Raw genomic sequence first — 16,417 nt, forward strand, 5'->3', positions numbered from 1 at the left:
GCAGGCGGGCACCTGATGGATTAGTCTATCTGACACCATTACAGGATTGACGAGGTAGAGGACAGCCGGAGTTTGAAGGTTGGGGGGGGGTCTTTGTGCGATGAAGGCCAATTAGAGAGCAAATTTCACACCTCTTCACCGTCACATCTGTAGGCTGCATCTGTCGACGAGCATCCGGCATCCCATCACGCTCACCACCCGGCACATCTGCATCTGTGTCCCGCCCTGTCAGTCAACCCCTCCCACCTCCGTCACCCTCCACCACACACACACACACACACTCACACCTCTCCACCTCCACCTCTCCCTTCCTTTCATGAAGACGAGCAACGGCTGACAGGACATCGCTTCTCAAAGTAACACATTTCGGAAAAAGTCAAGGATCATTTCTTATGCTGTGCTTGATTTGATGAGTTTGAGGATTTCCTCCATTAGACGTGGGTTCAAATCTCACTTCCAGCCCAGAGAGGGAGGGAGCAGACAGACAGGAAATATAGGGAAATCAAGGAGGAGGAATAAGAAAGCGGGATGAGAGTTTAAGAGGAGTCGAGCCATTGACGCAGACGGGGAGTGGAAACAGTTGCCATGGAAACCCCGCCCTGCCTCCAACGAGTCAATGAGTAAGTGAGGAGAGAAAAAAGCGAACAGAGTAAATGGGGGGATGAGAGAAAGTGAGCTTTGGACTAAAGGTATTTTGTCTGACGTGTCTCACCTTTGTCAGAGGGAGAAATATAACAAGACGAGTTAATACACAACATTCAGCAACACAAAATACACCTTTCAGCATCACCTCTGGTCCAGCTCTGCATTAAAAGACTCAATGTCCTGATTCGTCTCCACGCTGGGCCCCGGCTCAGAGCTCCGCAGTGAGGCCCCCCTCCGCCAGGGCTCCTCTGTGAGGCTCACACTTCTAGGGCTGATTAGGTTTTTTCACAAAGACGCTAAATAATCAATGAAGGGGCAACGGGGAGCTGTGAGTCTTTTTCATTATCCTGATTATTACTGTCATCCATCAGACATCAGGTTATTAAACAGAAAGGCAGACGTGTGACAAAATAAGGAAGGAGAGGAGGGCCAGTCACAGGTGCCACAATTCAGGTCTGAAGTCTTTCTGGGTACATGGGGACTGTTATGAATACAAACATTTCGTACAAGATACCTTTTAGCATCCAGGCACTTTAGCATCCAATAAACACATTTGCAGCAGTTGTAGATGCTCAAGTCGACATCAGGGTGGACAGACGGGTAAAACACAGGACTTTCACCCAGGAGACTCAGGTTTGTGTCTTGTTTGGAGCCAAAAGTCATCATTGACTCATTTTAACTCACATGAACTTAAGTGAACCTACTTACTTACATCCGTCACACATGGACATGTACTCATTTTAACTCAAACCAAGCAGTTTGGATGCCTAAACCCGACCAAACGACCGTTTCACAACGTTAACCACATGTAAGAAAAGCTTTGTGTTGCGCAGGCTTTCTGCCAGAAGCTGAAGGGTAACTTTTGCTTCTGTATGAGACGCAGGAGGGGCGCAACAAAAGCCATTTGACGACCTTGGAATGAGAATGCGTTGGATATCTTGTTTATAACATGATAAAAACTCTGATGCACGGCCAAAAAAAGAAAGAAAGAGGTTGCGGGAGGAAAAAGCGGTAATGAAAGGAGGAAGTGGATATAAGGACAGAGCAGCAGATCAGCGGGACAGAAAGTGGGAGACGGACAGAGATGAATATTTCCTGCTATGCCAGAAGACTCCAGGATGAGTAAACTGACAACAGTGTGCATATGGACCTGTAGTTTCTCTCCGTCTCTCTCTCATTAGTAAACACCATCAGCATCGCGCGCAGTCGCCCCAGTCATTAAGACAAACTCAATGCCCCCGTGGGCATCAAACTGCCCATTAACTCACAGTCTCAACCACTGCTTCCTGCGATTACAGCATATGTTGTTTGTGCATGCACGTAAAGGCTAAAGCTCTCCAACACACACACACACATGAACGTAAGGACTTGAAAGGACCGTAATGCAACAAAGCGGTGAAACAGACACGGACTTGCACACTTTAAAGACAGATGTGGGAACATCCAATCACACCCTTCATAAACTTTAAGTCTCCATTAGCGGATGTTCACTGTAATGTTCTGGTTTAAGGGTCCCTTCACTGCTATCAAACCACTTTGTTCCTTTTCTACGTGGTGGCCAAGGTGTTATCAGTAGAGCTAATATTCCCAGATGCATCATGGTGTGGGGCTGATGGCAGCCTTTACGATTGGCTGACATGCAGCGCGTCAGTCATCAGAGGGAGCTGTCCTGGACCCCTCAGGCTGCATTTAACCATAGAGGACATTTGTCAGTTTATAGCATTCAATCTGTAAAGGTTAAATAAACAGAACGTTCAGAAAACGTACGATATCGACACTGTGGATGGAAGCTATGGTGCATGAACCATTAAGGAAGATTTTCGTTCACATTTAGTAGCGTCACTGTTTTTTTTGTTGATTTTTTTTACTTGTACTGTAATCAGTGCCTTTAGTCATAAGCATGGCTTGTATCTGAAATCACTGCCCTGTTGATTCAGTCACTTTTCCTTCATAATAAAGGCTGAATAGTTTAGTCCAGCAGCTCGCAGCCTCTGGATCGAGACCCCCGCACGTTAAATCTGTGGAGTCGAGAGATGATTTACAAGACAGAGAAACATTTCTGCCACACAGAGTCAGGCTAGTTTTCCAGACTTTCCTTTCATCTCTGTTGCTTTCTTGATGATTACTGGATGATTTCAAGCATTGTTTTGCATTAGCGTGGATTAAACAATAGCCCACTAGACTTACAACACTACAGTACGTGCGGTGGACACTGCTTTTTTTGTTCCACTGTAGGAATTTTTGAGGGCGCTAAATGAAATGGCAAAAAGCAAACACAGCACACAAAAAGGACTCGTTTCAGACACAGTCACAGTCAGCGTGTGGACTGTCACGTCATTTAGAGGAGATTGAGAGAAAGGGGAAGGTCGCCGGTTCAATCCCCCAGACCGGCAGGATAAATCTAGGCAGGGAAAGTGAGAAAGCAGCGCTCGCCCCTCCCTCATTACCACCGCTGAGGCGGCCTTGAGCAAAGCCCTTCACCTCAGCAGCTCCAGTAGAGCTGCTCAGTGGCCAGCAGACCAGACTGTGGCTGCACGGGCAGCTTCAAGGTGTGACTGTGGTCAGGGCGAAGGAGAGTCTTCCTCTCGGCGGAGCGTCCCTGAATAAATAATAACAGGTTAAAGAAAGTGAGCAGCTGACAGAGCATCTCTTCACCTTCTTCACCTGCAGCTGACCTCTGAATCTTCAGCTCGATCACTCACACACAGGCAAAGACAGAAACCATCGCATGCTCTTCGCTAAGTGCTTTACTGTGTCCAAAGAGCTAAAAGGCTACGCTCAGAGCATTATGAACAAACGTGTGTGCCTGAGAGAAGGAAGACGAGAAAGAAGAGGACGGCGAACACAAGAGGAAACAAAGACAATGACTACGACTCAGTGACGAGCAACTCCAGTGGTGACTAATGTGACCCTGATGACCCTCTTTATCACATATTTCCCTGCAACAGAGGCACTGCACTTACAGTATTTATATTTGATTTAGTATGCGGGGAAAACATGACGATTTGCCCAACCGCCAAAGTTATTCTGAATGTCCTAAGACATGCATAAGAAGTCAAAAGTTCAGAAATTAGCTTAAATATTTAAAGCAGTCTCCAAATATTTTCCTGCCCAGCTGTGGAGGCTTCAGATAACAGCACACACACAATCACACACGCACACTGCCTACAAACGAGCGTGGAACCGCGTGAAAGTTGGATTATAAAAATCTATACATTTAATTGCAGCGTTTTCCAATTCAATTTTACCTAAATAATTCAAGCCTCCTCGATCAGCGTAGCCCACTTAGGAGTCACGACTAGTCTACACACACTTATTCCTCTTTGCTCTCCATCTCCCCCATCAAATCTATGTGGATTACCAGACGATAGGCCTGATTTCACATGGGCTCAGGCTATTAACGCTCTGACCTTGGATTTCAACCAGGCAATTTGTCTAAGAGCTGGCACAGCCTGAGCTGCCCTGGCTGACTCCGTCCAAGATCCACAATTGGTATGGGTGGCAGTAACTCTGCTACTGTCTGCCCATCAGCCTCCATCCCCACCGAAAAATGTCTCTTCTTTACCACTCAAGGGTTATGCTTAAATTGCTGTGATGAACTACTTCAGATCTATCACTAGCAATTCTCTTTTCTCCCTCGGCCCTTAGTCGCACTGAGATTCATCACTTATCACAGATCTCGCCAGGCATCCACGTACAGCTCCGTTTCTAAATTTTAGATAAGCGTTTCCTTCTTTTTCTCCTAGCTGGTGAAGAAGTCATCTTCCTAAATCTCCACGTCGTTTGTCGGCACGTGGCCGTTTTAAACTGCGTGATGTATATCTGGATCTGGATAACGGTATCCTATCAGAGTTCAAGCTGCCGGACAGATCGGCTTCTTAAGAATATGATGATGCTGCATGGATCGCCTGGTCACCTCCAAACAAAAAACTCTGGCACAAAATCAGGAAGTTCAAATCCATTTTGCACATTTCTTGTTGTGTTTCCATCTAACTTGAAGAGCTGCGAAGATCAGATAATCTAGTCTGATGACAGAGACACTTAAAACCTCTCAATGCCTCCTTTTGTGAAGCAGTTATGAAACTGACTACATGACTTTGTTTTTGACGTCAATTAACATGTTGTCCACAAGTTGTCGCCGCCCCGAGGCTTGTGTCCAATCAGAGACGATCAGTGCAAACTCTGCCTCGATAGGTCCTGGCACAGAAAGCTCTACCTGCGGGGCTTGTAGGGAAGCAGAAACTTTGGCCTTGGAGCTAAATTCAGACCCTGCTTCAAAACATGTGACCAGTTCTTGAGTTCCTAAAAAGGTTCCAGGGGTCTCTGTAAAAGTCCCTGCAACAGAAATGCAGCTTCCACTGGGTTATTTTGATCTTGTCATTTTTTAACTTAATATGACGATTTAAGGTGCACCAGTGTCAATTATGTCTCATCAACCAACATGGACACCATATATTAAAGGAAGGCGAGTGATGAAAGCTGTGAAACTGGGGGGAAAAAGACAAAAGCCCCAAAAAAGCAGCCGAACCACACGAAAATGAAGGAAAATTAGCACCATTTCCACAAATGCGTGTACCCAACACGGATCCCTCCATCCATCAGCTGAGATGTAAAAAGCCCTGCTCAGTCATGACTCGGCCTCCTCCCCTCAGCAGCACTGAGGCCCATTGTTGAAGCTTCATTAATGCACAAATTAACCTCCCCTTACTCTCTCTCTGCAACAGTTTATCTGCAGTCCATTTATTTATGTGGTTATCATAGTCTGTATCCCGTCATCACGTCTCCTTCCCCTTTCCCGCAGTCCCTTTCGTGTCTCTCTCCTTCTATTTGTCCTCCTATTTGTTCTCTGTCTTCACTGTTCACCTCTCTCTCTGTCTACAATGCCTCACCGGCAGCGGCTCTGCGAGTGGTTATCAGAGAAAATTATGCTTCTGTTGTTAACAAATAGCTCTTTTTTTTTTTTTTTTTTTTTTGGATTACCCCGTTGTATTCTGTTCAGAGAGGGCAATGGAAAAGTGGCTCTGGTGAAATCTGCCTTCTCCTGGCCTTGAAGAATGCACCTCCATTAAGGATTCAGGGGAGAGATAGCCACCAGACAGCTGGGCCTAATGGCAAAGCAAAGCTAATGCAGCGCTACTGCACACACACACACACAACCACACACACACACACACACTCTATACATAGATGAGAGCTCGTACACACAAACACCCTTTAATATCACAGCCTACTGAATGATGGCAATGAGCATATGTGCAGCAAACAAATGGCAAATAGGAATCAGAAGAATCTGGATTAAACATCAGTAAGTCTAAGCTCATATACAGTAAGTACTGGGGCTTAGGAAGCCTGATAAAGGACACACACACACACACACACACACACACACACACACACACACACACACACACACACTCACACACACACGCACAGAGAACAGAGCACAGCACAGAGGACCCAGATAAGCACTGAGTTTGAAATGCTGTCCTGAGCTAAAAACACTGGGTATCAATACCTTAAACCCCTCCAGATGTTGTCCTTGATTGCCCACAATACGGCTAATTAGACGCTGAGGGCTGATTTCAAAGGGTGAAGCTTGAACCAGCCCTGAAGCAGGGAGCTGACTGCCACCACAGACAGATCGCTGGGACTTTGGGGGCTGAAGCCAGTGGCAGCAAAGCAAAGCATCTCATCACACATCACCCCCTCAGCTGGAAACCACTTACTCAACACATACTGTACTTTTAAGAGTGTCTAGAATCATGAAGGGCTGATGAGGAGCAAGAAGCACGGTCGGATTGGCCTCGAGTCGACCCCGACTTTCTGCCCTCGTGTGCGTACCCTGTTGACCCCGAGTCAAGGCTGAACATAGCAGGTCCGCAGTTTGTTATTTTCCCTGGAGCTCAAGAAACCAGCCAGCACCACCCGACCTCGGGTTTGTTCTGTGTCAATGAGTTTGCAGTAATGTGATACAAAACTTTTGGGAATCCGTTGAGCTTCACTGCTCACTCTTGAGCTTTACCAAACAATCTCAACTCAACGTCCACCTAGCTTTCACCCAGAGCAAACCATGCACATCCGCGGATTCAGCTGCCATGATTATCAGCATTCTGGGGCGATATGATGATGGAGTATGAGGTCATAAAACCAGATTGTGGCATGAAATGTTGAATATTTTTAAAGGACCACTTTTGCACATAAAGCTGAGTTTCTTCTGAGGGCTCCCCTTTTCATACTTGAGAAAAACTACCCTGATGATGTCATAGTGATGTCATCAAGGGTATATCAGATCGGCTTGAGACTGAAAATTTCTAACATAGAGTCTGTGTTAAAAGCTGCAGGTGTGGGGTTTGAAAGAAGCACTGAGGAGAAAGGGGCGGTGCAATGAGGGACACATTTGAGTTGCATTGTGGGAAATGTAGGATCCAGCATTTTTGGAGGTTGAACCATGCTAGAGACTCTACTTATATGGTGATACCTGGGTGTCAGCTGCTTCAATTTAGCCCAATCTTTCTTTAATCTGTCTCTCTGAAGTCCCACAGTATTATGGAAGATGACTAGATGGCTAGTTCATCAAATAACCAGACAGGGAACCTGAAGCTTTTGGGGCAAGAGCGAAAAATAACAAAAAGCGCTTCCCTGGAGGAGGTGAGAGCAGGTGATAAAGATGTGAGGCGAGGAAGGTGAAGACGAAGTAACTCACAGGGGATGGTGCGGAGGTAGAGGTTGTCCCGGATGATCTGCTGCAGCTCGTGGTCCACCGAGCCTTTCTGGAAGCGCAGGTTGAGGTAGTGGCGCAGGTCCTTGTCTATCACGCCCCCTGGAGGAGCACAAGGGGCAGGAGTGAGTAATCAGAATCAGACCACCTCCATCAAATCAATCACTCTGACATGAAAGGCTGTGAAAATGTTTTCCCGGAGAACTGAAGAAATGGCTTGAGGGAAAAGAAACCTCCTCGGGTCTTGATCAGAAATGGGGACAGCTTGATGTGAATTACCCAAAAATAAAAACAAAACTGCTTGACTCACACTGTTTTCCAAACTTCAAGAGCAAGCAGAGGAAGCTCGAAAACACTGCAGCGACAAATGACCCAGAAATCACCGAAAACCACAGTAAACAATTTGAATTTGCTAAATCCCTGCAAACAAACACAGCCAGCGCTAATGAATACGCTCTGCCCTCTCCAGGATTCAGCATCTGTCGAGTGGAGGTGTTCTATGGAGCGGCGGCCAAACACGTGCGGGGGAATGTCTACATATAAATCACCCGCCGACTCCCCCGGGGGCTGTTTTTACTCCGATCCTCCTCTCCCCCCACCCCACCTGAGTTCCCCTCCCGCCCTCCTCTTCCTCTCTGTCTCTCCAGCAGTCCCAGTTGCGTGAATGGACGTCCACTTTAAACCAGTTCATCTTGCTGGCTCAGCAGGACAGAAGATGAAAAAAAAAAAAAAAAGTGATGGAGGAAGCGACAGAGAAATGGAGGAAGAGGATAAGAGAGATGGAAGGCAAGGGCAAATCCCATGGGGGAGTAGAAAGGGGGAGCAAGCTAAAACAAGCATCACCCCCCCCCCCCCTTCTGGAGCAAATACTCTATCTTCTCTGCCACACACTCACAATCACATTTCAAATGGAGGCAGGACAGGACGGATGAGAGGCGGAGGGGCCACTCCACTGACGTTACTTAAGGGATTCCTCGCGGCGCCGCTTTAACCAACGCGCTTGTCATTCTTGTTACTCTTCTGCATAGAAGTAAAGCAGCAGAGAGGCAGAGGGAGTGGGCGCACAGGCTGAGAAGACGTTCGTCTAACCTTCAACATCCTCTGGAAAGCAGCAACTTGGCACGGTGCCACATAGCATTTAGCTACCCCCCCCCCCCGACACACACACACACACCGTCTTCTTTTTCCCTCTGTGGTCCCGAGGCAGTGACATCCAAGCATGATATGTCCGAGGCCGCACATGACAGCGACGCACACACGTGCAGACAGACGCATCCGGGCAGGAAAACACATGCTATCGATTCTAAAAGCACTGGAGGTGGATGAAACGGCAGCGGGTGTAATGAGCGGAGCATTGATCCAAGAATAACCCAGTTTGGAAGTTTTCTGTCATATTGGGAGATCTATTATTTAGCACGTTCTGGTTCTCCGGTCGTGTGTTCTCGAAACACACACACACACACACACGCACGCACACACTAATCCATCAGAGCTGAACTAATTCACGGTGCGCTGCATTATAATCGTGCAAACCTGAATTACGGAGACCGGCTCCATCTGTGTCTCTGTCAAAGACGTGGAGCAGCACGACCAGCCCATTTGCATTTGCATGAGAAAAGAAGCCAAGCCAATGAATGTGCATACTGAAAAGGTGAGCAGACTCCAAAGCACACGCACATGCACACACATATTAACGCACTGAATGGCACCTCTTGTGTGGACAGCGGTTGTGCAGCCAGTGTACTGTCAGAGTCCTCTTTCCACAGGTTTTGTGAAGCAAATAATGTCCGCTGGAAGGAAATCTTGCGCTTGATCTTTCCTGCCGGAATCCCCCCCCTCTTGTGCCGTCCTGTCCCTCAGGTCCCCAACTCTGTCCCTGCTTGCCCCAATCTAGCAACTGTCAGCCAGCCAGCCGGAGATCTGAGCCACCTCTCCCGGCGCTCCACGGTGGAGAGATGAAACAGGAGAGCGCGGAGTGGCCGAGAGACACCGAGGCAAAGAGAGAGTGTGTGAGAGAGAGAGAGAGAGAGAGCGGGAAAGAGAAGGGGAAGGGGAAGAAGTGTGTGTGCCAGTGTGTGTTGCTGCAAGTGAGGGAGAGAGCGACTGCCGGAGCGCGGCTCAGGCGGCGGGGACCAATCGCGCCGAGATCCCTCTTTCTATTGGATCCCTGCAGATTCTCAGGTCCTACAACGCCCCCCGTCTGCAGCACGGGGCACTACATCTGTTTTACATGCCTCCTCCTTTAGATTAAAAGCCATCCCTTACCACATCACAAACCCCCCAGACACACACACACACACACACGTTGGCTTACAGCATCCACATGACCTGGATCTGACCTCCTTCCACCGTCAAACAACCACGTGGTGAAGCTAAACATCGTGTCGCAGCGCCGTCTTTCTCCCGCAGAGCAGAATTCCTACTAATTAGGTTGTCGTTTGTTTGCTCTGTGCTCAGCGGCCGACACCAGCGGTTTCCTGTGACATTTTTTTGCCCATTCTGGTCATGCAATCTTTCCATTTATCTCTTTCTCCTCTTCCACTGGTAATGACATGTATTTATGTGCTTGTATACACATCTGCGAGCACACAAACGCAGCTTGACTTTTAAAGGCTGCTACATCGAAATGGAACAAAACAATGTCAGATTTTATGGCTGTTATGAGGCTTCAGGGCAATAAAAACAGAGTGTGCAGACATCTACTTAGAAATAAGACATGTTCTTTGAGATACTTGTGTTCAGTCATTTGTCTGTGCAGCAGGGAAGCAGTCGATTATTATTTTGATTGTTTCTGATTGATTAATTTGCTTTATCAAATGGAAAAGATTCTCATTGCATTTCTTCCCAGAGAGCCCAGTGTGACATCTTCCAACTGCCTGATTTGTCTGATTGACGAACACCTAAATGTTCCAGATATACAAACAAGGATATAAAACATTGAGGAATTCTCAGGATCAGCTCCATCTTCATCTATAATACGAGGCAGAACTGGTCAGAGACAGGATGAAATAACATATAAAGAACATAAAATGCACCAAGTTTCATGCACATCTCTGTTATGCATATGAAAGCTGATCCCAAACCGAGTTTTTATACACAAGAGGCACAAGACTGAACCCGAGAGCAAGACAGACTTCTTCTGCAAAAACCTTCCACTCGTCGAAAAATCTCACAGCCTTGCTGGCGTCTGAGCGCTCTTTGTTTAGTCACTGTTGCCAAAATGAAGCTGATTCACTCAACTTTTGTTCCGATGTTGATTCTGTTTTGTTAATTATTACAAAACAGAGCTGACGGAGTAAACCAGGATGAGGTTGGTCTCGCTGGCGCTGAGCAGCAGTTACAACGCTCTGGTGACAGCAGCTCTCCTCAATATGGCCCAATATTTGGCCATGTGTCCAAAAATAGATTGTGTGTGTGTGTCTGTGTGTGTGTGTGTGTGCGCGTGTGCATAGCAATGCAACAGAGTCAAAGTCTTACAGCAGCTCCACTGGTCTGGAGTCAGTGAGGTGTATGAGGGTGAAGGAGGTCATTTCAACAGATGTGATGCTCCCTCTCATTTTTCTCTTGAGGTTGTTCCTCATCAGCTCCTGCAGCTCTGGCGGCGCCGCTATCATGACACGACTGATATGTGACGCTGCCGACGGGGAAGTGTGTACGATAGAGGGAGCGCGGAGGGGAGGGGATGGAGATAGAGAAGAAAAAGGAGACTGTAGAGGCTGAGGGCTCACAGAAGCTCAGGAAAATCCACTTACTGCTGCATGAGCCAATCAGCGCAACATGACAATCCCAACGATACGGACAATTCATGCATTCATTGCTAGTATTCGTGTATTATTTCCACCTTGACCTTGAGGAAAGGTAGCATAAAAAATGATGCAAAATGAAATCCTTGCAATTTAGGACGAATTTCTAGCATGTTTGGAACCACACGCAGCCATGATACCGTTTCCTAAACAGATGGGTGAATGAAAACCGTTGCTGCTCGGCAGAAGAAGAGAATCCACCATTTAAGCTCAGCAGGTGTCATGTAAATCCCTGGGGAGGCCGGGCAAGAGAGAGAACAGCCTGTGGAGAGCCGAAAAACAAGAGAGCAGCTGGTTCCTCCAGGGGATCGAGGCGCTACAACAGTAGCCTCCTCATACTCAGCCACAAACTAGGAGCGCCGACTACCACTGCAACTGGTGGAGCAAGAGCCGGAGCAGCACTCCACCTGAAAGAGATGGCAGCTCTAAACACGTTCTTCCTATTCAGTTGCTTTCATCAATCTAAATTATGTTTGTGTGTGTAATGAATTATTCATGGATTATTGAACTATGCTTCGCAGCAGGTAATGATTCATTCATGGCGTCGGCTTCGTCTTTAGTCATGCTAGCAGCACCGCTCGAGAGGTGGTGGTATCGGCCTGCCCAGACATCAATAGCCCACATAGGATGGATCCTATGGCTCTGGTGCTCCCTTCACTTCTCATCTAGCTCCACCAGCAGGTCAAACTTTTTACTCAGCTGTTAGCAGAGCTGTAGACTTACAGTAAACTAAACAGAATGAACCTGAACCAGGAACCTAATCAGAACGTATGTCAAAGACACTAATTAGCACAGCAGACAAAAAGAGCATCTTCAAAATGTCAAAGTTTACGGGGAACAACTCATTAATCCACCTCCATGTTTAGGTGACCCAGCATTTCCACCAGCACCAGCTTCAGTATTCAGCATTGTTCAGTTTTCTCATTCCTGCTGCCGACTCGTTTGATCAGAAAGTCACAGAGATGTCTTCACTTGATGAAGACAAACCTGCAAAAGGATCTTGAAGTGAGTGCCACCGGTGGAACATCACGCCCACATGACCTGCCCTGTCAGCACACACAGGCTGGATTTAATGGCTGGAGACCTTCACTGCATGTCACACTCCTCTCTCTCTCTGTAAGCGTGTTTAAATCCACCTGGTTTTAGGCACATTTTCAAGGCAGTTTTTACACTGGGCTGAGGTGGAAAGACTGGTGTATTGGTTGAACAAAACGTGACAAAGGTAATGGAAACACACTGAGGGAATAAATGATGACACACGTGAAGCATGTGACTTCAGCACTTACTGAAGCCCCACTGACGAGGCTAAAAATGGAGTGATGAAGAGCATATTAATACACCTAATCTTGCTGTGCCGCCTTCCACTGCAGCGGTTTACCAGCGCCCACCTGGAGAATTAGCGCCACCATCGGCTCCTAACACTAATAACAGCAGCGGACTGGAAACATGCATCCATTTGCATTTTCTTTCTCAATTTTCTGAACATTCAATTAAAATTCGCCCTGCATTCGGATGGAAACTTGACTATTGTCTCTCTACACTGTGACTGTCAAAGGCAAAACACCAAAGCAATTATCCTGTTGTATTTAGCACGACAGCTACTGCCTCAAATACTATAATTACTACAACTACACAAGTGCTGCTATTTCTAATTTGACTGAAATGTGAAATTATTAAATAAAAATGCAGCATCACTTTTCTACGTGTAGAAAGCAGTAGTGCTGTGTACTGTTACTATGTTTACTGCGTTTGTTGTTCTGCACCAAAACACCAAGGCAAATTCCTGTGTGAAAACCTGTTGGCAATAAACCTGATTCTGATTTCAGCGTCTGGATTCAGAACAAAAGACTCATTTTTCTCCATTAAAGCAAAACAAATCACTTTGTCTCTCATGACAAAATGGTTTAATACATAATTCTACTGTTTTCGATGTATGGAAGAATCTCAGTGAGATTACTGTTTAATGAATATACAGAATCAAATCAGGAATAAAAAGAAATCAAAGCCCTGAATAATGAATTAAACAGACTCCAGGCCAGCAAATTCAATTCAGAACCTGAAGAGCAAAAATCTGATTAGAAACATTTGTAAATATCAATCTCAGTATTCATGCTGAAAACAAATAAGGTGCACTGTGTTTCAATATGGGACGATTTCCTGCAGCGGTGGAGCGGCTCATCAGAAAACTTAGATCTGACTGTGTCAACAGTTCACGCAGGCACAGAGAGCTCAGAGGGAGCTCTGTGCTCAGAATCCACTTTGGGCTGAACAGCCCGCAAGGTCAGCAAGACAGACGTGAATGCAGAACACACGTGCATATAAAACCCACCAGAAGTCCTAAAGACAGACTTCTGCAGCATTGACAAGAAAGTCTTCAAAGTCTCCTGCAGAAGTCTGAAAACTTTCTGCTTTATCGGGAAAAATCCAGCACGGAGGGCGCGCTGACAGTCAGTCAGCGCTCGAAGCGCCGTCATCACAGCCGCACTGACAATATTTATCACACCCTGCTCTGAGGGCACCCGAAGGCAGTCACATATGTAGCTTTATCACACTGTGTGTATGTGTGTGTGAGCATGAAAGTCAGAGGGAGCTCCAGCAGACAGCTGTTTGGATAATCAGGCTAATTAAAAGATCAGGATGGGCTTAAAACCTTGCCAGTTTCACCAGACACACACTGCGCTCTGCTGATTAGTCTTCAATGCACATGTATGATGCCAAATCTGTGGTGAAAGTGTTGGAATCCACAAACACCAACTGGCCTTCAGATGGGTTTACATGCACGCACGCACGCGCACACACACACACACACACACACACACACACACACACACACACACACACACACACACACACACACACACACACACACACACACACACACACACACACACACACACAAAGGCTGATACTACAGCCCATATTCCAAAAATACAGACAGCAGAATGCAGTGAATCTCTAATCATTCGACATACGTTCAACTGAAAAATGCCTTCGATCTCATCAACTTCAAAATAACTTCATTATATTTAGGTATTTAAAGTTTGAACTAGTGAATTTTTTTTTTCGTTTTAAGGACAGTTTTAGCTGCTTAACTACAAATCAGATAAACTTTACCTTTGCAGAACACCTCTGAATTCATTCTGGACACCGCTCCAGGCAGCCATCGATTTCCATTTCCATTACGCTGAGCACAGCCAAACTTTATCCATGGTGTTTTAACACATCATAAAACAGATGTAGTTTTTACATCAGACCAGGAAACACTTATGTGGACAGACAACGCACTGTGTCTTTTAATTTGAAGGACTTCCTGTGTAAGAGCCTGAGTGCTCTTGGTCTTGTGTAATCAAACCCATGTCATCGGAGTTTAACCTTAATGCACGCGTGTGTGTACACCTGTTCACAAAACCTGTTTCTCCTTGGTGTTGTGAAGTTATTACGCAGACAAAAACATCTCCATTATTTGCCTTTTACAGAGTTACGCTCATTTCCTGAAATTACAGGACTCCAGCCTGACAAACACACCCTCGCAGTATCTCCAGCTCTCCAAATCCCACAGGTGATTACGCAGCTCAGCTTCCTTCTGTTGCTTTATGCTGACCGTCCCCAGCTCACCAATTGCCATGGAAATTCACTCAGCCCACCGGCTGCCTGCTTGTGTGTGAGCGTGTCTCCCGCATGGTGGGGGACGCCTGGTCCATTTTATCCTGGAAATGGGACTCTGATAGTGCTGCTGGAGCAGGAAATGGAATATGTCCTTCACGTGCTGCCGTGCCTTCCAGTGGGCACGCTAAGCAGCGGATTGATGGAGAACAGCATGGGAGAGCAGACGGGTACCTCGCATGTCTGAGACACCATTGCAGTCAGACACACACACGGCTTCATTTATATCAATCAAACTGCGCTCTGTGTCCAGATCTGCTTTTTGGATCGGGACCAATCCAATCACACTTTGCAACGCTCATCTCTGGTATTAGAACGAAATCCTGATATGTTCGTGTACATGACTATAAGGGCACAGTAATCGAGTCTGTCCTCACATCTGGATTTTGCAGGAATAGCGCTGGTGAACCAAAAAGTTGGCTGAACTTCCTTTGAACCTGGTCTGTACGTGATTCCACAAGGTGCTCTACCTCCACCGAGCAAACTAATTTGCATGCATGCATGCTATTGGGAGAGCACCAGCTGTGATTTGCATGCAGGCACAGAACTGGACGAACACTGATGAACACTGACCACCTACTGCAGCATTAATGAGCGAATGCCCACAGCTGGAGTCTGGGAAAGACAATGTCAGTTTGTTCTGTGAGTGATTGTACCTTCAGCTCTGTATTCTCTGGGATATTCACATGCAGATGACATTTTAATAGGAGGTACCCAAGGGTGGAGTGACAGTGTCTCAAATCAATATTTTATGATTTTCATGGATTTCTCTCATTAAAAAAATATGATGTACAAATTTGTTTTGCCAAAATGCTTGACACAGCACACGTCTCTTAATAAGCTGAAACTGTCCCTCCTGGATAGATGTGCGGTTATTTTTAATTTCCATTTCCATAATTCTGGTGAGTGATGAAGAAACACTTGATGTTAGTGTCACTGGATTTTACTTTCAAGCTATTTTGGTCACCTCGAGTGCATCTTGTGTGCATTAAAGCTACCGCTACCACCGGCACTACGTGAGCCTGCATGTGCTGTATGAGTGTGAAAAGGACCAAAGGAAAGCAGCAGTACATAAAAGCTCAATACAGTTTTCTTTGCTCAGGGGTGGATGCCTGAAGAACATCAATCCACACAGCATGGTATTTATCAATACATGCCACGATATGTGCCAAAGGCTGGGTGAGGACCTACAGAAGCCGTATAATAATGTTAAATGATGTCTTGATCCCTCATTGGCCTGCGCTGTCATAAATCAGCCGAACCATCAAACAGGTAGCACCATTCTCTGCTTCTGTACTAAACTACACTTAAGCTCCTGGACCTCTGAATCCTACCCCTGCCCGAGCTGAGAGCTAAATTTGGCTGCTCACACTGCCCTGACTGGCAGTTTTACCTAAAAGCCACTGGCTGCTGCTAAGTACTTTAGCACTTGGTTGTGTCTCCAGGTATTTCACCCTCGAGAGAGGCTTGTTTAACACCTCGAAGAGAAGCTACGCCTCAGCAGAAAGAGCACATGGGGCAAGATTTAAGGAATATGCAAGCGAATCAAAGGCTGCAGTTAACATGGATCCTGCCTGGCCTCTTACCC

General features: G+C 46.4%; 1 protein-coding gene across 9 annotated transcripts in view; it reads right to left on the reverse strand.

The window, feature by feature from the left end:
• magi2a (membrane associated guanylate kinase, WW and PDZ domain containing 2a) overlaps window positions 1-16,417 on the reverse strand; it is a 203,704-nt gene that overhangs the window by 137,000 nt on the left and 50,287 nt on the right. For 8 of the 9 annotated variants that reach the window (XM_076722674.1, XM_076722672.1, XM_076722671.1 and 5 more), the window contains exon 2: window positions 7,349-7,465. In XM_076722674.1, the coding sequence (XP_076578789.1) occupies window positions 7,349-7,465 (117 nt within the window). Of the gene's footprint in view, window positions 1-7,348; window positions 7,466-9,072; window positions 9,430-16,417 lie in introns of those variants that run through there. The other variant, XM_076722675.1, reaches the window with a different exon arrangement.

The sequence above is a fragment of the Chaetodon auriga genome, chromosome 22 (genome assembly GCF_051107435.1).
Source record: "Chaetodon auriga isolate fChaAug3 chromosome 22, fChaAug3.hap1, whole genome shotgun sequence".
In the NCBI taxonomy this organism is placed as follows: Eukaryota; Metazoa; Chordata; class Actinopteri; order Chaetodontiformes; family Chaetodontidae; genus Chaetodon; species Chaetodon auriga.